The sequence below is a fragment of the Diabrotica virgifera genome, chromosome 7, assembly GCF_917563875.1.
Source record: "Diabrotica virgifera virgifera chromosome 7, PGI_DIABVI_V3a".
Taxonomy (NCBI): Eukaryota; Metazoa; Arthropoda; class Insecta; order Coleoptera; family Chrysomelidae; genus Diabrotica; species Diabrotica virgifera.
In genome coordinates this window covers 243,923,953-243,946,839 of record NC_065449.1, presented here as the reverse complement: position 1 = coordinate 243,946,839, position 22,887 = coordinate 243,923,953, and the positions used below count along the sequence as shown (strand labels likewise).

At 33.2% G+C, this 22,887-nt stretch overlaps 2 protein-coding genes across 3 annotated transcripts in view; one reads left to right on the top strand and one right to left on the bottom strand.

The window, feature by feature from the left end:
• Positions 1 to 22,887, bottom strand: part of LOC114329367 (protein slit-like) — a 188,898-nt gene that overhangs the window by 68,407 nt on the left and 97,604 nt on the right. The gene's annotated exons all lie outside the window — the stretch shown is intronic.
• Positions 5,201 to 22,887, top strand: part of LOC114329336 (ionotropic receptor 25a) — a 109,659-nt gene continuing 91,972 nt past the window's right edge. The window contains exons 1-3 of the mRNA XM_050657118.1: positions 5,201 to 5,207; positions 8,623 to 8,754; positions 18,153 to 18,356. Of these exons, the coding sequence (XP_050513075.1) occupies positions 5,201 to 5,207; positions 8,623 to 8,754; positions 18,153 to 18,356 (343 nt within the window). The remainder of the gene's footprint in view (positions 5,208 to 8,622; positions 8,755 to 18,152; positions 18,357 to 22,887) is intronic.

Sequence of the window (22,887 nt, the reverse complement as noted above, 5' to 3'; positions counted from 1 at the left end):
CTATAGGGAGAAGAAGAATATCATGGTGTGGCAATAAAATGGAAAGGAGAAAAAATTGTCAACACATATGGGATGAACGAAGGCTCCGTTGCTCAGAATCGGTTAGAGGTGTGGGGTGGTTCTTTATAGTTTCTTATTAGCTGGGAAATATATGAATAATAGACAAAAAAATTAAAAAAAGGAAAATAGCTACTAGAGCTAAATTAGTACACAATGGACAAAAGGATTAAATAAACAATGAATCAATATTAAGCCAAAAGGGCGCCACTTTGATCTTTTAGTTTTAAAAGGGAAGACAAAGAAAAACTCTTTAGATAAAACAAACAACAAATTAAAAGGCAACTAAATAAAAATAATCTTTTCAAGATAAATATAAAGTATATAAAGAAAAAAAGATAAATAAAACCTACCTGGTTGTTTCTTACTCACTTGACCTGAGAGAAGGGAGATGGATAATTATTTACAAGCCAACATTATTGAAAATTAATACTATTTATTAAACAAAAAATTATAAAAAAAGAAGTTAAAGTTGACCTCTTTCTGGTTTTACATTTAAGAGGTATTGTCCACAAATACAAATAAATACAACATTAATTAGGTACCTTTGTGTCTCCGCTTTAATGTCCTGCAGCTTCCAACGCAAAGTCCAGGTATACGGTCGTAGCACTTTTCACTTTACTACCACAAAAATACAATACTGATGTGGTACATTTTCGAATTTACAAAAGTATTTAGTTTGAAAAGTTCAGCAATGCTTTACTGGTTTTAATAACTTAAGTAACTTGTTGTGACGTAAATACACGACTTCATTTCACCATGGTTATTAATAAGAACTGCTTAAATGATTAATATGAAATGTGTTCCAAAAGGAACAGGGGGTGTCCTCTAGACGAAAATAAAGGTCGTTGACTGCCGACATCAAACTCTGCAGCCAAATTCACAATCTCCATATTTGCACCTAAATGCAAACTCTCCCAGTGTTTTTTGAAGACATCACTGGACACTACATCATCAGAAGTTCGACCTCTCTCACCCGTTAGCTAATCGATCATCCTCCTCTTAGCTACCTCCTCATCGCTCCTATCCTAGAAAACATACCACCCCTCCTTCAGCTCACACACCATGATCCGACCAACCAATCAAGCAAATATTGTCCTTTGCATGACGAAATAATTGACGAATCACGCAACCAATTACAGAAACATGAACAACCCTGAAAAGCACCATTTCTCCCAAAATATCACAAAACGTTAGTCCAGCCAATCAAAAATGAGATACCGTGATTTCAGATGACAAATATTAACCAATGCTAAGCCCTGTGGTTTTGCATGACACAATGTTTAGCAAATCAGAACAGAATACGACGATTTATATTTTTGCGTCGTCATTCTTTTCGTTAAATCCTGAGTATGCGACTATTAGTTTGGAAAAGAAATAAATTTTAAAGTGTTTACATTGGCAAGATGTTTCCATTAGATCACGCCAAAAGATTGATCATAATTCATTTCTAATTAAGCTGACTTAAGTAATACGAACAACAAACAGAGCTATTGGATAACCTCGATCAATTTCTCAATGTTTACTTTGGATGCGAGTTGACACGGAAAACGAATTAACTCTAAAGAGAACCGTAAAGTCGATCATATTTATGGTGAACACTAATGACCCACTCAAGGTTCAGTCGTATTTTTTGTTTACCGCAAGGGAACAGACACTTGTGTAAACACCTAAATTCTCGAATAGTCCATATCGCATAAACATTCTTGAGACTGTAAGAAAAATGACACACAAATCAATCTACGCTAAAGCGCAGGAACATTACGATTCTTACTTGGGAACTTTTTCACGGCGAAATTTCACTCATACAGGGTGATACGAGATTTTTTTCTTCTCCAAGTGAGATGGAATTCTTTTAAGAAATTAACGTGTTTCTGCATCGTTACAATGGTTAAAGAACCTGAGAAAATGGTTCTTCACACCAACGAAGAAATAAACATCGAGGAGGGAGAGGTAAAGGAAGCATTAAGAAAACTAAAAAATAGAAAATCTCCAGGAGATGACAGAATATCGAACGAACTCCTAAAGTACGGAGGACAAGATCTAACTAAACAACTATTAAAACTAATACAAAAATTAATAGAACAAAACATAATACCACAAGAGTGAAGATCAAGCATCCTAATACCTCGCTTCAAAAAAGGAGACAAATCAGACCCGGGAATTAGAGAGGGATTAACTTATTAAACACAACATTAAAATTAACAACAAAAGTGATAACAACAAATTGAATGAAATTATAACATTAGCAGAAGAACAACAAGGTTTTAGGTCGGGAAGGTCATGCACTGACGCTATATTTATAATGAGGCAAGTTCAAGAAAAATCGTTGGAATACAACAAACTGGCATATTTATGTTTCGTGGATCTTAAGAAAGCATTTGACAGGGTCACATTAAAGGACGTTATCCACTTGTTATATTCGAGAGAGGTACCTCTGGGAATAATTAAAACGATAGAAAACATCTACCAGAACAACACAATAAAAGTAAAAGCGGAAGATGAACTAACTGACCCAGTTGAAGCCGGCAATGGGATAAGACAGGGGGATTCCTTGAGTCCTTTATTGTTCAACCTGATCATGGACGAAATAATAAAAAAGTAAGAACTAAAAAAGGATACCAAATGGGAGAAAAACAACTTAAAGTAATCTGCTATGCGGACGATGCAATACTAATCTCTCAAAGTAAAGATGATTTACAACGTATGCTGCACCAATTCAACATAATCGCCAGAAAATCAACATGTTAATTTCCTCAAAAAAGACAAAATGCATGGTTATAACAGCAGATCCAATAAGATGTAAATTGGAGCTGGAAGGTCAGATAATAGAACAAGTGATGGAGTTTAAATACCTAGGCATCACACTATCTAGCTACGGAAGGCTCGAAACCGAAGTGGAAGATCAAGTGAATAGAGCAAACAGAGCCGCAGGTTGCCTAAATGACACAATATGGAGAAATAAAAATATCGGAAAAGAAATGAAAGGCAGAATTTACAAAACAGTCATCAGACCAATAATGACATACGCGGCAGAAACACGACCAGACACAGAGAAGACAAAAATATTGCTCGAAACAGCGGAGATGAAAACCCCTCGAAAAATCGATGGTAAGACTCTATGTGACAGAGCTAGAAGTACAGATATACGACGGAGATGCAAGGTGGATAACATTAATAACTGGGTAAGAAACAGAAGAATAGAATGGAATGACTACATAAGCCGAATGGCAACAAATAGGGTAGTCAGGACAGCGAGAGACGGTTCCCCAATAGGATGACGATCAGTGGGAAGACCACGAAAACGATGAAACGGCAACTTACCAGAGGCACATTGAAAAAACAGACAGAGTCATGTCTATACAAAAAGAAGAAGAAGAAGAAGAAGAAGAAGAAGAAGAAGAAGACACCAACAACTAATCTATTTAAAGCATCAGTTAACAAAATAATTATAGCCAGAATGATCGCCAATATTAGAAAAGAATAGGCACCAAAAAAAGATACCCTATCACGCGACGAGGTGGGATTCCGATCCTTCCTTTGCCCACTTTCTCTGTGCTTTTCTATTTACCATCGTTTTTAATTCTTCAGTAGTTTTTCTTTATTCCTTACTATTTCTTCGACCTGATCTATTCATTCCCTTCTAGGTCTTCCTCTTCTCCTTTCCCATCTACATCCCAATTCTAATATTTGCTTTGTAATAGTTTTAACGGGGTAGAGGTGTGTCTCAAATAGCCTCTCCTACTCAAATGTCAACCTCACATTCACGTTAGTGAAACCTTTTATCACAAACGAGGCTCTAACCACCGAGTATCAGAGGAATATCTGTAAAGTTGTGCTGACTACGGAGAGCAATGGATTGTATCCTCGCTCCGACCCTTGCTCCTTGGTATTTATATTCCAATCCATTGCTCTCCGTAGAGAGCAAACAACCCTAACACCCTGAATTAAAGAAATGTTATTTCATTAGAAGTGAGTGGAGCTGAACCGTCTTTTCAAGGGGTGTTGGTGGGCCAACAACCTAGTCACTAATTGATAATATTTATGAATACTCAACTATGATAGTATAACTAGACGAAAATACAAATCCAATCCCTATTAAGGGAGAAGTTAGACAAGGCGACCGAATATCACCAAAGCTGTTTAATTTAGCCTAGAAGTCGTCTTAAAATCTACAGATTGGTCAATATATGGGCCCAACGGTAATAGCAACGAGCTAAACCATATCCAATTTTCTCTCGACATCGTGATTATAGCGAGCACATTCAAAGAACTACAAACTAAGATGAAAGAACTCTCAAACAGCTATAAGTCGGCCTAAAGATAAATATGACAAAAACAAAAACAATGACAAACACAGACAATCCCAGATTAGTCCGTTCTTTAAAGGTAAAATATTGCAAAACCTCTAAATTTTAAAGAACCGCTTGGATTGACATGAAATTTGGCATACACATAGCTAACAAGTCAAAGAAAAAAAGTGATATTGTGCCGATGTGTGCTTTTGCCCTAGGGGTGAGTTTCCCCCCTTTTGGGGGTGAAAAATATATGTTCGAAATAAGTCCGGAAATGGATAAAATGACTAATTCTAAGCAACTTTTGTTCTATAAAGTTTTTTCACCAAGTTAATACTTCTCGAGTTGTTTGCGAGTGAATATGTTAATTTTTCTACAAAATTACCACGTTTTCAGAGGGTTTTTCGCAAATAACTCAAAAAGTAAGTATTTGGTCGAAAAAAATTCTCATCAAAAATATTGCACATAAAAAAGTGAAAAACATGGTGTATATATTAGGTCACTATAACTAGTAGAAGCAGAGTTATAGCTAATGAAAAATAGGTTCATATTCGTCAAATTCCAAATCGAATATTTTAACGTGCCATAACCAACAACAAAGCATTTTTTTGGGGAAAAATCATTTTAATTTTTTTAAAGTGTTTAAAAAATGCTTATTTAAGTTTTTAAAAAAAAATTTTAGCACCAAAAGTAAACAAGTTACACTGAAAATAAAGTTGGTCACTTCTTTTTTGGTAAGAAATCGGGAAAATCACCCCTTAATTAGCATTTCAAATCAACTTAATTGTTACCACTTCACAAGTTTTTTACTCGCGTATGTATTGATCATTATGATCTGTGTTTATAATATGATCTGTAAGTTTCATCGGTTCAAAGTCCTTATTTTTGAAAGAGCTGTAGTTAAAAGGGCTTAAACGATTTACTTATCACGAGTGTATGCGAATTTAGAAGCACCGAATCTTAACCAGTCTTACAAAAAAACAAAAAAATACAAAATATTCAGAAAAGTAAAGCCTTTTTATTGTATAAGATTTTTGGTACCTCTAACAATTTTTAAGTTATTTTGAAAAAAAGCATTTTTTTCAAAATTAAAATTTTTAAAAATTTTACTTTAAAACCAAATTTTTTCAAAAATAAGCACTGTGAATCGATGAAACTTACAGATCATATTATAAACACAACATAAGTAAAGTAACTTGTGTAGCGGTAACGATTAATTTCATTTAAGTTGCTAATTGGGGGGTGATTTTCCTGATTTTTTTTGCCAAAACAAAATGGATCAACTTCATTTTGATCGTAACTTGCTTACATTTGATATTAGAATTTTTTTTTATAAAAACAGAAATAAAGCTTTTTATAAACACTAAAAAATTTGTAATGTGTTTTCCCCAAGAATGCTTCATTATTTGAATATTTCACATTGAATTATTCTATTTGGAATTTTTCGAATATGTACCTATTTTTCATTAGCTATAACTCTGCTTTTGCTAAGTATAGAGACTTAATATATACACAGTTTTTTTCACTTTTTTATAGGCTATAGTTTTGCTAAGAATATTTTTTTCGACAAAATGCTTACGTTTTGAATTATATGCGAAAAACCGTCTAAAAACGTGGTTATTTTGTTTAAAAATGAATTCACTTGCAAATAACTCGACAAGTATTGATTTGGTGAAAAAACTCTATAGAACAAAAGTTGCTTAAAATTAGTCAGTTTATCCATTTCGGGACTTATCTTGCGACATATATTTTTCCCCCCGAGATGGGGTGAAATTTACCCCCAGGGCAAAAGCACACATCGGCACTATATCACTTTTTTTCTTTGACATGTTAGCTATGCGTATGCCAAATTTCATGTCAATCCAAACCGTGCTTTAAAATTTACAGCAAAAACCGTGAAAGAATGTACTAGATGTATAATTGTAAATATCTATAAAATAGAACAAGTTAAAGATTATCTACCTAGACCAAATTCTGAAACTTAATAAAGACAACCAAAGTGCGGGAATCGCTAGAAATATGACACTGGTATGGGCAGGATTTGGAAAAATCAGTTGAATACTTAAGAACCGCAAAATATTTCAATACTTAAAAAGCAAAGTGTTCAACCAGATTCCTATTATGACATATGGTGTAAAACCTAATATCTAATTTGGAAAACCAGCTGGCAAGCGTCGACCAGGGAGACCACCAAAAAGATAAAGAGATAGCTGGCAGTCTACCTCTCAAGAAATACTTCAACGTCGGAATTAGATCGACGGACCTAAATACATCAAGTATAAGAAGAAGAAGACGAAGAAGAAGAAGAAGAAGAAGAAGAAGAAGAAGAAAAAGAAGAAGAAAAAGAAGAAGGAGAAGAAGAAGAAGAAGAAGAAGAAGAAGAAGAAGGTATCAAACCTGGACCTTCTATCATACAGGGTGATGCAGTGATACTTAACAGAAAGGGCAATGGAAAGGGGAGTGTAAGGTGTACGACTTAACCGTTGACCCATTCAAAATAAATTCTTCGGTTAGTTGAAACTTGAAATAGGCCTTTTGGCTATAAAACTCATTATACCTACATTGTAAACAAATTTTTAATGTAACAACTTCTATTTAAGAGCACACAGTCGCGATCAACAGGTAGCAACAAACGCGGTCCAAGATTGCGAAAGTTCTGAGAACTTTCAAAAGTGAGGCAACAGTTCGTCGGTAATTCGACACTGACAGTGACGTTTATACTATCAAAAACAATAATTTTTATACACATTGGCGCGAAATGTTGCCAAGTCAGTGACGTTCGATTTCTTGTTATAAAAAAATCGATTTTTAGTAGTTCCAATTTGACACAAAATCTAGGCACGGGATAAAAAAGGTTATTTGAAGAAAGTGTATCTTTTTGTCTTTCTTAATGGCGGTACAGGCTCCTTTTTTCAATATTTTATTTAGTTATAGAGTAATTTCCACATTTCTGAAACCTATTTCTGAAATTGGGCTCTGTACCGCCATTCTTTATTATATTACGAATGAGTGTGCCAAATAAACTGCTCGTCAAAAGTTAGGGATATAGAAAATTATGCTGATTTTCATAGTTGATTTTTTCCCGAATTGACGGATTCCGCTATTTTTTTCTATTTTAGATTTTTCTTTAGTATTTACACAGTTGTGCAAAGGTTTACTCAAACTTATGTTTTGTAATTATACCGGGTGGAAGAAAAGAAATGTTTTTCTTATGTTAAGTTTGAGACACCCTGTAGGGAGAACGAGGTACAAATGTGAGTATACATCAGAACCATATTATAGTCGTATGTTTTGTGAACATGTTGTTTTTTGAATGTCCCTGATATCTTTAGAAACAAAAAAAATAGACGGTTTTGTAATTTAACATGTGTTTTAACCGAAACAAAAGTTTGAGACACCTTGTAGGGAGAAAAAGGCAAAAAGGTGAGTATACCTCGATATTATGTTGTAGTCTCATATTTTGTGAATATTTTATTTTTTTTAATTTCTCTGATATCTTTAATAACAAAGAAACTAGACGGTATTACTCTTTAATATGTGTTTATATGTTTCACATGTGTGATGTGGCGCAAGTCGTCAGTTAAAACACATATTAAAGAGTAATACCGTCTAGTTTCTTTGTTATTAAAGATATCAGAGAAATTAGAAAAAACAAAATATTCACAAAATATGAGACTACAACATAATATCGAGGTATACTCACATTTGTGCCCTTTTCTCAATACAAGGTGTCCCAAATTTTGTTTCGGTTAAAACACATGTTAAGTTACAAAACCGTATATTTTTTTGTTTCTAAAGATATCATGGACATTCAAAAAACAAAATGTTCAGAAAACATAAGACTACAATACGATTTCGATATATACTCCCATTTGTACCTCGTCCTCCCTACAGGGCGTCTCAAACTTAATATAAGAAAAGAATTTCTTTTCTTCCACCCGGTATAAGTGCAAAAAAAAGTTTGAGTAAACCGTTGCATAACTGTGTAAATACTAAAGAAAAGTCTAAAATAATAGAAAAAATTAGCGGAATCCGTTAATCTGTTCACGAAAAAATCTACTATAAAAATTCAGCAGAATTTTCTATATCCCTAATTTTTGACGAGCAGTTTATCTCGACAAAATATTCAAAATTAGAGCCGCAATCTTGGAACGCGTTTGTTGCTACCTGTTGATCGCTACTGTTTGCTCTTTTTGTATCACGTTTACATATTTTAAATTTCCCAATTTTATATCTAATAAACATCTAATTTATTAGTTTTTATTTGCAGTTCTAATAAAGGACAAAGGCCAGGAGCAATTCGTGGAGAGGTTCAAAGAAGTGATAGCCTCAAATGCTCTACCAGTAAAAGTAGAGACCATCCTTCTTAACGCTGAAGAATTATTGCAAAATATATCTACAGGTAACATCAAAAATGGAAACTATGATCTTAATAAAAGAATTTTGTACAATGGGGTTGTATGGGAATGTACTTTAATTCGTTGCCTATACAGTATGGTGCAAATGAAAGGAATAAATTCGTTATTTCGTAAACCATCCCGAAACAGGTCGATTTTTATTTTTAAATTACGATATTTTGGCATATATACCATATGAGTGACGTCATCTATCTGAGCGTGATGACGTCATCGATGATTTTTTAAATGAGAATAGGGGTCATGTGATAGCTCATTTGAGAGGCTATTAAATTCTCTACTCAGTAATGTAAAAATTGACAAAAATATTTATAGAGGGTGACCAAAAAAACTTTTTTTAATTAAATTAATTGACAAAAAAAGAAGAATGTATGTAATTTATTTAACTCAAACTACATTTTACTGTTGTCAAAAATAGAAATAAATGTTTATTTCACTAATAAACATTGGTTTTCGCTTAAATTCAATGTCCAAGTCAACCACCTGCCTCTTGGAAGTTTGAACATTTAATTTAAGCGAAAAGCAATATTTATTTGTGAAATAAACATTTTTTTCTGATTTCTGACAGCAGTACATTCTTCTTTTTTTGTCACTTAATATATAATTCAAAAAAAAAATTTGCCACCCTGTATAAATAATTATGTCAATGTTTATATCGCTGAATAGAGAATTTAATACCCTTTCAAATGAGCTGTCACACGACCCCTAGTCAGAGAACGACTAGCCAACGACACTTAAAGCAACCAGAGCGTCCATGGAACCAATAGTCAGTGAGCATATCACACAATATAAATTCGTAAATAAAATTAAGCATTTATGTTGACTTTCAATAAATATAAAATATTGCACCGAGAAAAAAGTTGCGTACAGGGCCGGCTTTTGTTGGCATTCTTTATAATAATGGAATTATTTTTGATTTACAAAAGGTTGCAAATATATCGCACAATGCAAAGTAATGGTGAAAATCATATTGATTGGAACCGTAAATGAAAATACCTTTTTGTTTATCCTGATTTTGGCATTGAAAGACTAATAATAAAATATACCTATTTATTACGGTAGGTGTGGCATTCACTGATTGTTTTTGGCTTGGGCTGATACAAGATATAATTTGTTCGTCGAGGTATTTCCTAATAAATTATATGTTTTAATATAGGTTATCGAAAAATAACACAGCCATTGTAACGGCTACGGAAATGTCACAAACTCTGAAAGTTCCAATTCTCTTTGGATGACAAATGTTCGTTATCGATAACAAGAAACTTTATGTTGAAATCGAATGTCAATATTGTTCTTGTCTTGGAAACCTATCAAAAGTAGATTTTTCCTTTAAAGTCGAATATCGGAGCAAACCGATAAAAACCCAAGAAGTACTGTAAGAGTATATTTCTATAAATATAAATATGCAACAATCTAAAAAATAATCAAAAAAGTATTATACGAATCGTTACAATTACACCAATTTGTAACATTACATACACTATACATTCAGTATCATTGTAAATCTAAGATGTCCACCGCTATAAAATGGCGGATTACATATTTTTTCACAACTACTTCAACATGGGTATCAAATGAAAGGGCTTGACTATTAATAAAGAGTTCATTATAGAAAATCCAAAATGGTCGCCAAAAAATGGTGGGTTACATATTATTTAATTTCACAACTACTTCAATATGGGTATCGAATGAAAAGGCTTGACTACTAATAAAGAGTTCATTATAGAAAATCCAAAATGGCCGCCAAAAAATGGTGGGTTAGATATTTAATTTCATAACTACCTCAATATGGATATCAAATGAAGGGGCTTGACTAGTAGAAAAGAGTTCATTATAGAAAATCCAAAATAGCTGCCAACAGAATAGTGGATTACATATTTTCGTTGGCATACTGTTATACCCCCATCTACTGTTTTTTTATTTTTATTGACTTCTAAAAGGCATTTGATACCTTAAGAATCATTGGCAAGATTTTCCCAATTATCGCCCCAATTATGTCTCCAACCATTTTTAGTTTGAATAGTATTGTGATTTTGTTTGCGTCGTGTAAATCAGAAATTGTCGTGTATAGAACTCTTTATATATTTTTATTTCGTAAAAATAGGATATCTTGGAGTGCGATGACATACGGACAACATCCGTTTTGACCTGGTTGGCCCTTCGGAGACTTGCATCTGTTATGAAATACATGCACTGACACCAATTTTATTATTTTTATTTTGAAATAGGTATCCCTTGCTTGGCAGAGCGAAGTTTAGTTTTTTTATGCATAACGTAGGGGTAATGTATACAAGGAAATGAATCACTTTCTTCATGATTTATTATCAATAATATTTAATCAAGTCAAATTAAGACAATTATATACCTAAGAACTAATATGTAACAATTACAAAGCAATAACAATTACCTGTTATTATTCTTAGGAAATCTAAATAAACTTATTCCTCTTCCTGTCGCAGAGGAACATCCGTGAACCACACACGAGTAACCAGACATTTTAACTATTATAATTATTATATAAATGCTCAAACAAACTTGTTAAGTCAAGTATTTACCATACACGCCTACGGACTATCGTAAAACAACCAGAGTGACAGAATTAGCTGGAATTAGCATGTGTTGGGAACACTTAAAGCAACCAGGTTCGCGCATGCGTCTTCAAAAACGGTACACGTTTTAAGTACGGTCGTGTCGTTTCTCTGTGGTTGTTGTTCTCTGCCCTAGTCTCATTTTAAAAAATGATCGATTACGTCATCATGTCCAGACGGATGACGTCACTAATATGATATATATGCCAAGAAATCAGAATTTAAAAATAAAAATCGACCCGATTCGGGATTTTTCCTTAGATTCGCCAGATTACGAAATATCAAAGTTATTTCTTTCATTTGCACCATACTGTATATTCGTTCTGCTTATATCAACAAAACTGTAGACACCTCCTAACCAATATTTATTGCTCTTATTTGCGGCCAAAATCGCTCCAAGAGTAGTAAATTATTTGTACTTACAAATATTGGAACCTTTTCATACTGCAACTCATAGCTTTTAACACTTATATTTGCTTTACTTTCCACAATAAAATTTTCTTTCACCGTTTTAAAAAATCAAACTATCGGCACTCTGTTTTCGATTCTACTCAAATGTAACAGCAGATGATTTCTGTTTTTGCTTCCAAAATCATTCCTGTCTTTCTATCCCTTCCATAATTTCTTTCTTTTCTTTAACCAGTCAATAGAGAGGTAATTTTTTAACCAACAAATAGAGAAGACTTTGCAGAAGTCATCGCCAGCATTCGCTAAGAAGACGGCACCTAAAGAAGAAGAATGGGGTTATGGCTCTTGAAGAAGGTCCCCATCCGACTGAAGGCCTCTCCTATTTCTCGCCATTCATTCCTGTTCCTGTTGTGTGAGGCGTTTCCACATTGGTCCTGCGACTCTTTTGATGTCGTCGCTCCAACGCATTTGAAGTCTTCTTCTTGGTCTCTTCGCTTCGTACGGTCGCCAGTACGAAACGATAGGTTTAGTAGTATTATCTTTATTATCCCGGTTATTTACAGCGTTCTTCGCCTTTTGGTTCCCTGTTTCCTGCTTCGTCGGTCGTTCCATTCGCCAGGGTGAAGATTCCTTTCCGACATTGCCTTCTGAATGCCCCCTAGCCATGATTATTTCGGCCTTCCTCTTTTCCTTCTTTCCCTTAGCGTCCATTTTAGAATTTGTTTTGGCAGTCTGTCGTCGTCCATTCTTTCTACATGGCCATACTAGATCAGTTGTCTCCTTTGAATTCCGTCTATGATGGTTGACTTGACTCCCATTATATTTCTGATTTGGTCATTTTGTATTCTTTCAAGCCTTGATTTTCTAGCCGATCTTCTCCAGAAGTCCATTTCCAATGCAAGTAGGTGTCGTTCCAGGAATTTAGTAAGTTGCCATGTTTCGTATCCATAGAGCACTATACTTTTAAAGATGAAGTTAAAGATAAGATGTTTTCTTTGATTAGATAGTTCTTTTGACCATAGCATCGGGTTTAGGCATCCAATCACCCTTTTTCCTTTCACGATCCTTTGATCTATCTCTTTTTCGGTGCGCCCACTCTTGTTGATTGTTGTTCCCAAATACAGGGTGATCAACTTTTGTGACAAAGTCCAATATATCTGTTATTATAACATATATGAAAAAAAGTTTTTAATAAAAGTTATAGACACCTTTATTGTACATATTTTAAAATTAGTGAGAAATATACAGGGTCCTCCATAACACGGTGCCAAACCAAAGCTATGTTTTTTTAAATGGAACACCCTGTATTTTATTCAAAATCTGGTTTCTCTACATTTTTCTGATTAAAAAGATATAACACTTGTCTAGGGTTATACTGAGTGTTTCAAAGTTATGAGCACTTTTATCAAAAAATCATACTGATTTGATCGCCCTGTATGATTCTAACAGTATAATATAAACTTATTTTTTTACTGCTGTTGATTGTAAATATTAAAGTAGTTTTGCAACAATGTACAATTTTTTATCACTACACAAAATGTATACAGGGTAAGTCAAAATGCAAATAAAAGATTTTCTTCATATTTTTAAATGGAACACCCTGTATTTTATGTTACCATCGAAAAGTTATTTCATTATACTTGCATATCTTTTAAATATTCCCTATACCTAAAATTATTAGTTTTCGAGATATTTTAGTTTTATTGTTGATAACTCATATATATGTTTATTACAGTAAATTAATTACCTTTAATATTAGAAACCTCCAATGAGTTTGTTAATGATAATTAAAATTAGACTGCATTTCATTTTTTCTCCAAGTTTATGGTAAATTCTATACAATATCGACAATTTTATATTTACTAACAAAATGATATTAATTTTCCGCGAAGAAATGGGAACTATAAATTGCTGCAAGTTCTTGTTTAAGGTGGCTTTGAAATAATTGACACAAGAACTGTCAGATGTAAGATTTTAATTATCTGTACGTTTTTATTTTTGTTATTGATTATAATTGTTTGCCATATTGTTATAATTGTTACCTAACAATGAATTTTAGTCGTGAAGAAATGACAGACATGATATGGATTTTAGGAGAGTGTTTCAAAAACTCATTAGTTGCCACAAGAATTTATAAGGAACGGTGTCCATAGCGTCAACAACCAAATAAGAGAGCATTTGACAACTTATTAGACAGGTTTAATCGTACTTGTTCTGTTTATGAAGCAAAGGAAAAAACAAAAATCATTATTACGGATGAAAATTAATTAAATGTTTTACTGCCTGTTACAGAAAATCCTCATACAAGTATTCAAAATATTACAAGAGAGCAAGATATAAGTTATGGATCTATCCAAAACATACTCAAGAAAAACAACATGCACCCATATCATATAGAATTACATCAGGAACTTGTTGGGTATGATTTCGAACGAAGAGTACAATTTTGTCAATGGTCACAACAACAAATAGTTATACAGAGGGATTTTTTTGATTTTTTTTTTTTTGAGACGAGGCAACATTCCACAAAAATGGTAGTGTAAACAGACACAATTTTCATTATTATTCCACAACCAATCCGTACTGTGGTCAGACACATAGTCAAACGGGATAGTCCTTAAATGTTTGGGGTGGAATCATAGGCAATTACGTTATAGGTCCTTTTCTCTTTGAGTAATCGGTAAATGGTGAGGTTTATTTAAATTTTCTAGTGAATCATTCACCTATTCTACTTGAAAATGTACCATAAATATCCGCCAACATATGTGGTACCTTCACGATGGAGCCCCTGCTCACCACAATGCACTTGTCAACGCTGAACTCGATGAACTATTTCCTGAAAGATGGATAGGAAGAGATGGACCAGTTCACTAGCCACCCAGATCACCAGAATTAAACGAAGTTGACTTCTTTTTTTGAAGTTATATTAAAGACTTAGTGTATGGGACACCTCCAACAATAGTTGACGATATGAAAATAAAGATTCAAAACGCCTTTCAAAGTGTCACACAACAAATACTTACAAACATCAGTAGGTCTTTCGAAACTCGTCTCCAGGCTTGTGTAGACGTTATGGGAGGTCATTTTGAACACCTTTTATATCATAAGAAGTACGTTGAACATTTTTTTATTTAATTTAGTTTTTTTTATTAAATTTTAATAAATCAAAATATTGCTATTAATAAATAAGTAATACATGTTGTTATCAGCAATAAAACTAATATATCTCGAAAACTAGTAACTTAAGGTATAGGGAATATTTAAAAGATTTGTAAGTATAGTGATAGAACTTTTCGATAATAATATAAAATACAGGGTGTTCCATATAAAATTATGAAGAAAATCTTGTATTTACATTTTGACTTACCCTGTATACAATTTGTGTAGTTATAAAAAAATTGTACATTGTTGCAAAACTACTTTAATATTGACAGTCAAAAGCATTAAAAAAATAAGTTTATATTACACCGTTAGAAACATACAGGGCGATCAAATCAGTATGATTTTTTAATAAAAGTGCTCGTAACTTTGAAACACTCAGTATAACCCTAGACAAGTGTTATATCTCTAGAATCAAAAAAAATGTAGAGAAACCAGATTTTGAATAAAATACAGGGTGTTCCATTAAAAAAACCGTAACTTTGGTTTGGCACCGTGTTATGGAGGACCCTGTATATTTTTCACTAATTTTAAAATGTGTACATTAAAGGTGCCTATAACTTTTATTAACTACTTTTTTTCATATATTGTATAATAACAGATATATTGGACTTTGTCACAGAAGTTGATCACCCTGTATACATATTCCTCACAGTTCTTGATTGTTTGTTGTTCATTAACTATTAGATCTTCTACTCCAGTCCCGATGCATAAGTATTGCGTTTTGTTTCTATTTACAGAACGGCCCCACTCTTCATATGTTTGAAATAACCGTCTTGTCATGAATTCTAAATCTTCCTTATCCGCTGCTACTACGACTTGGTCGTCCGCGAAATGTAGAGTATACAATGTTGTATCATCGTCAAGTTGAATTCCCATCCCTGAACAAGATCTTCTCCAGTGTTGTAGTGCTTCATTTAAATAGATCTTAAGTATTATTGGGGAGAGGCAGCATCCTTGTCGTAATCCTTTTGTTACTGGAAATTCTTTTGATAAGGTGTTGTTTAGTTTGATTTTTGATGTGGCTTTATTGTATAGTTGTTTGACCGCGGCGATGATCGTGTTATTTAAGGAAGATCGGTCAAGAGACTGCCACAGCTTTCTCACAGTTTAGTATAGTTGATTTTTTAATCAAGAGGAGTAAACTAAAAAGACAGATTCACACCCAAGAAAGTTACTAGAAAAGTTATTAAATTCATCTTCTTTTTTCGTTGATCATATCAGCTTTCTATGATAATCCATACATATTATATTATATTAACACATCGCTGAAGAGTTCTAAAAACAACTGATTTTAGATAAAAGTAGACTGAAAATCTAAAAAGTGAAGGAATAATGCACAAAACACAAAAATCGCCGATATACCTACTTAATTAACCTATAAAATGACAGAAGTGCCAAAATTTCATAAATGTCATTAGTGTAATAATGTACGGCATTATTATTCAATAAATTTGAATCACTCCTCTTGGTTAAAAAACAAACAATAGTAGAAATAGACCAGGACTAATCTGTAAAAAAACATCAATTTTTTTCTGCTTTCTTTGCTTATAACTTTAAAACGGTTCGTTTTGGAACACAGTCGTACGGAAATAAAATAAAGATAACTGAATTATGTATGATATACGACTGGTCAAAAATGTCTTAAGGTATTACCTTTTTCTGCAATATAGCAATAAATACAAAATAAGGGGGCAAAATACACCTGTTGTTATTCAATGTTTCTTAACCACTCTGGTGGCACTTAGAACCTTAGTAATTCGCTTAGAAAATTCTTATAACTTACTTAAATAGTCTACAAAATTTCATTAAAATCGACCTCACAGATTTTGCATAATAAATTTGTAATATAAATGTTTTTAAAAAAGTTCAAATTTTTTAAAATCTTTCTGAACAAAAAGTAGACCATTTAGAACTTGTCTAATTTTTTTACATATAAAGAAGTATCTAATACACTTTACAGAATTTAAATCGGATTATTTAAGGGGCCTCAGCAATGTTTTAAAATGATAAACAATTTTTTGGCTTATAAACAAATAGCTTTGTTTAATAATAAAAAAATTAATTTTTAGCAATACAAATAATTAAAACCGGTATAATTTGAGTTAAACTTTCAAATGCTGTCAGCAGAATTGCTATTTTATTTTTTAATCAAAAGTTATTCTCGTTCAAAATTGCAATTTTTCGATTTTTTGAATGTTCCACCGCGTTTATCTCGAAACTATGCATCCTACGAAAAAACTTGTAAGAACATTTTTTGCTTAGAATTACCCAAGAAATATAAAAAATGTTTTATTTTGCGAACAATCGATGTTATGTAATTCCTCAAGTTCTTTGTTTATAACAATCTTATCGACATCCGGATCAACTGTTACCCAAAAAATTCGTGTTCTACGGGTCAAAATACATAAAAAAAACTTGGGTAAGTCCATTTAAATAAAGGAGCGCGTAGCACCCCTCCTGTACACAGCACTAATCTGTTTATAAGCCAAAAAATTGTTTATAACTTTAAAACATTGCTGAGGCTGCTTAAATAATCCGATTTCAATTCTGTAAAGTGCATTAGATAGGTGGAGTGCTTCTTTATATGTAAAAAAATTGACAAATCTATGTATGTTCTGGTTTTTGTTGTGCAAGATTTTAAAAAATTTTAATTTTTTAAAAAAAGTTTAGATTGCAAAATTATTATGCAAAATCTAGTCATTTTGCAAAAAAAGTCAATTTTAATGAAATTTGGAGTACGGTTTTAGCACATTACAAAAATTTTCTAAGCGAATTAGGAAGGTTCCAAGTGTAACCTAAGTGATGGAAAACATTGAATAAGGACAGGCTTGTTTTGCCCCCTTATTTTATATTTATTGCTATTTTGCAGCAAGGGTGTTAAATTAAGACATTTTTAGCTAATCGTATCTCATAGAAAATTTAATTATCTTTGTTTTATTCATATACGACTTTGCTCCAAAATGAATCGTTTTAAAGTTATAAGCAAAGAAAGTAGAAAAAAACGAAACTTTTTGAAATTTTTAAATATTTTATTTTTTTATTAATGTTCCGGGCATATTTGAGACGGAGCATAAGTCAATTATTATTAACGAAGTTATCACCTAACTTTATCCGCAAAAATCCGAATGCCACCTCTCACATCCATCTAAAAACAGATCCTTCCTGGTCTAAAAATGAATAATTAAATGGTAGAGCTACATTTGATAAATTATTATTCAATGTTTCAGCGTGTAACGCCCTTTCACGAGGGGGAAACTTGGTGGTAGATATCAGTTGGTCTGAAAATAAACAAACCAAAGATACGTTTGTTAATGCTACCGTTCCTTATACAAAAATCGATGTCTCGATCAAACCATTTTTAGATCTGCTGGACCAATATCTTACTCTAAGAAATAGTTCAGATGTAACCATTATTTTTGAGGATTCATCATGTAAGTAACTCAAAGTAATTGTATTTAAAATAGTTTTTTAATGTAATTATGTTTATTTACAATCTACATCATTAAAAGAGTATTAAGTAAATTTGTTCCATGTTTTTGGGCATGAAGGAGAGACTTCCAATGATGTCTCATCTTATTCTATTTATGTTTAAGTTTTAAAATAGGTCCTGATGCCAGGTTCTATCTAGTCTCCTTGTGGCAGGGCCATTATGGAATAATTCCCTTACTAACTCATTGTCATGGTGAATGGTACGCTCGTTTTGTGATTCCGAGGCTCGATGGATTTCTTCTCTGATGAAAGGTATATTTAAGTATTCGTGAAGTGTTTGTTTAGTTACATACCATGATGCATCCACTATTGATCTTAGAACTTTAGACTGAAATCTTTGGATGATATTCAGTGATGTTGACTTTGCAAAGCCCCAGAGGTGTAGTCCGTAGTACCAAATAGGTTTGAGTATTGCTTTGTACAGAAGAATTTTGTTTTGGATATTGAGTTTTGATCTGCGTCCAAGGAGCCAATACATTTGCCAAAATTTTAAGTCTAGTTGTCTTCTTTTAGTCTGTATATGTTTTTTCCAAGTAAGACGTTGGTCAAGATGGAGGCCAAGGTATTTAGCGTCTGTTACTGTTGGTATTCGTACATTTTCCATTCTTACAGGTGGGCATGTGTTGTGGCGGTTTGTAAACGTTATTTGAGATGATTTTGTTTTATTTACTTTTGTTCGCCATTTTGTGTACCATTCACTGAGTATGTCCAGATGGTGTTGCAGGTCTTGTGAGGCTTGTATGTGATCTTCATTTACCGCTAGTATTGCTACGTCATCAGCCTACATCGGCTGAGTAGAGTGAGAAAAGCAGCGGTCCGAGAACACTACCTTGCGGAACTCCGGCGTTAATGGGACAGAGGCTGGATTGTTGGTCTTTGAATTTTACTGAGAAATATCTATTTGATAAGTAGGATTTGATTAAGAGGAAATAGTTACTAGATAGGGCTAATTTTACTTTGTAAAGTAGACCTCTGTGCCAAACTTTGTCAAACGCTTGTGAGATATCTAGGAATACAGCGTTGCAGTATTTCTTTTCTTCGAGAGTTTTTGATATTTCATTTACTATTCGATGGACTTGTTGTGTAGTAGAGTGATTTTCCCGAAAACCAAACTGATGTTCTGGTAGTAATGTAAGGAATTCATGATCTGCGTATATTCTTTGCAGCAGCAATCTTTCAAAAACTTTGCTAACGATTGGGAGTAGGCTGATGGGTCGATAAGATGTTACTTCATTGGGCGCTTTGCCTGGCTTAAGGATCATTATGATTTCTGCAAATTTCCATATTTTTGGAAAGTATGATAAACTTTAGCATGCGGTTAAATATTACTGTTAGCATAATAATGGCGTTACGAGGAAGTTGTTTTAGTACTTGTGCCGAGATTAAGTCATAACCTGGAGCTTTTCGTGAGTTGAGTTTGGTTATTTCTTTCTTGACTTCTATAGAAGTAAAACTTTTGATTGGAAGGGACATTTGACATGCTGCGCTAATTAGTTCTTCCACTTCTTCATCAGGGTCTGGTGGCTCGGTTTGAAATACACTTTGGTGTAAGATGTTCAGCAAAGACGTCCGCTTTTTCTTTGTTGGAACGAGCCCATTCACCATTTGGTTTATGGAGGGGAGGAATAGTTGTGTATCGTTTTTTAAGTTTCTTAGTCGCCTTCCATAGCGTCTGTTCATTTTCTGTAAGGTTTGTAATGTAATGTTCGAAGGTTTCGTTGTTTGTAGCTTTGATGTTGAAGTTGTTTGAAGTTGTCTACGTAGTCTATTGTTTATATGTTGATCTATGTTGTTTCTAGATCTTTGAGAGTTTCTTCTCGCACGACGTTTTTCAGCAATGAGTTGCCGAATGTGTAGGGGAACATTTGTTGTATGTGTCGGTCTGCGTTCAGTTCGTGGTGTAGATTGCCATGCCGCGTCTTGCACAAGGGTGATGAAATATTGAGCTGCTGTATCTATCTCGTGTGGAGATTTCATTCGCAAATTAAGATTAATGTTTTCTTCTAGGTAGTATTTAAAATCTGTACAGTTGGTGTTTTTTGACGCTAGTCGAGGAGGGGGTGTGTTGTTTATAACTGTGGTACTCTTGTTCATAATAACCGATGTATGATCAGATGAGAGGTCATAGCTGGGTTCTATTAGACACTTGTTTCTGGATTCTCCTTTGCTTATGTAAAAGTCTAGCACATCTGGAAGTTTTCTGGGGTCACTTGGCCAGTAAGTAGGGATTCCGTTGGTGTGGCAATCATAGTTGTTGTCGGTCATTGCTTTTAAAAGGTTACGACATTTTTTGTTATGAGTCTTGAGTGTGTGTTTCGCATTCCAATCTCCCCCGGCTATAAATTTACTGCCAAGTAATTGAAAGAAGGCTTTGTATTCATCTGGGGAGATTGCATGACGAGGTGGGCTGTAGATTGCAGATATGTTAAAGTGCCATGGCGTTGCATTCACTTGAACAATTGCTGCTTGAATTTTTTCTGTTGTATATTTTGGCAATTCATGATGTGATATAGAGCTTCGTATGATTATGGCTTCGTATTATTATAAAATAGTTAAAAATATAGAGAGTAGACAATTAAATAATGCTCCCTGTTCCAATCATACTAATGATAGGGGAGCCCAAGCGAGGATTTTTGCAGTTACTCGAGCGCGTCAGATTATTACATGGGGAGAAACCTTGTATCTTGTAAATGTACCTCTACCATATATTGGCTCTTAATGCAGGGGAGTTCGTTAAGGGGGCCCGACAAAAATATATATCCTTAGAAAAACTCGAAATCGTCAGATAAGGTAAATTAAGTAAATGCAAAACAGTGTATATTTCAAAAATTTGACGATTTGAGCGAGGCGTAAGGAAATGGCCAGTTACACATTTTCACAAAAAAAGTGAATATTTCGCGAAATGAACGTCACATCGAAAAACTAAAAAATACGTGTTCATTTTTCAAAAATCTATCAAATGATACCAAACACGACCCCTATGACGCTCGAGTAACTTCAAATTTACCATACTTTCTTCCCCTACTATAGCGTTACTTTTATTCAAAATTACATGTTAGATAATGATAGGTATTTGTTTTGAAGAAACATACGAAAAAATATTGATTACTAATTTTAAAGCCTTATCTATAACAAAAGAATATGTTAGTGATAAGTATGTAAATTTGTAATAAGTATATTAAATTTTTAATCCTATAGAATACAGACATGTGGTATCAATTAAAATCTGGCATTAGGAGAAAAAACGTTACACCTACAAGCGCTTCTGCAAATCAATATTTTAAACGGACTATTAGGTGCAAAATCTTGCTTCAGTTCTATTTAAATATATTAATTTTTTTCGAATCCTAAGAAAACTAATAAGTATTTCTGAAAAATTTAAACGCAGAATGAAAGATTACGTTATTACCGACGGCCAAAAGTCCCTAAAAACTTCTATAATGTATATTTTAAAAAGTTACAGGGGTGAAAAAAAGACAAAATTTAGTTTGATTTTTAATTCCAAATATTTCATTCAAAAGAAACTTTTTGTTTATTCTAAGGGACTTTCGGCCCTCGGTAATAATGTAATCTTTCATTCTGCGTTTAAATTTTTCAAAAATATTTATTAGTTTTCTCAGTATTCGAAAAAAATGAATACATTTAAATAGCATTGGTACAAAAGTACCTACAAAATATTAATATTACCAGCTGGCAAAATGCAATAATTGCACATAATATAAAAAAAGTTGAAAATTCCTATTTTCACATAGATAATTTTTAAAATATTGAAATTAATTTAGCCGATGATAGTGATAGTGACACAGACCTCAAACATAATGGTAGGGGAGCAAAGTATGCTAAATGTGCAGTCACTCGAGCGTTATGGGGACCTATTGGGTTGTGAAGAGTAGGTCCTAAAACCAAAAAAAGTTAAGTAAAGTTTTCCATTTTAGTGGGCGCTTGCCATTTTTAATTTAATTTTCCATTTCCAATAATCGTTTTTTCCGATTATAACGCCATCTATCCATAATTCGAAAAAATGTTTCGAGTAAAAGTTACTTATTTTTACGTAAGAAATCCAAATCTGCAATAAAAAATGGAGGCTCCTATTTAAGATTTTAAAGTAACCCCCCACCCCACCTCCGTGGGGGGTCTTGTTTAGTGCCATTCGGTAGATTTTTCAAAAGTATTGAATAAGTGTATTTTACAGTGTTTCGATCTGATGTTCATTTCGCGAAATATCGCGGGATTCGTATTTAAAATATTAAATTTACCCCCCACCCCTCTCCGTGGGAACTCGTGTTTGATATCATTCGGTAGATTTTTAAAAAATATTGAGCATATATTTTTTAGTTTTTCGATCTGTCATTCATTTCCCGAAATATTCGCTTTTTTCTTGTGAAATTTTGGGACTCACTCATTTCCTTACGCCCAGCTCAAATCGTCAGATTTTTGAAATATACACTCTTTTGCATGTACTTAACTTACCTT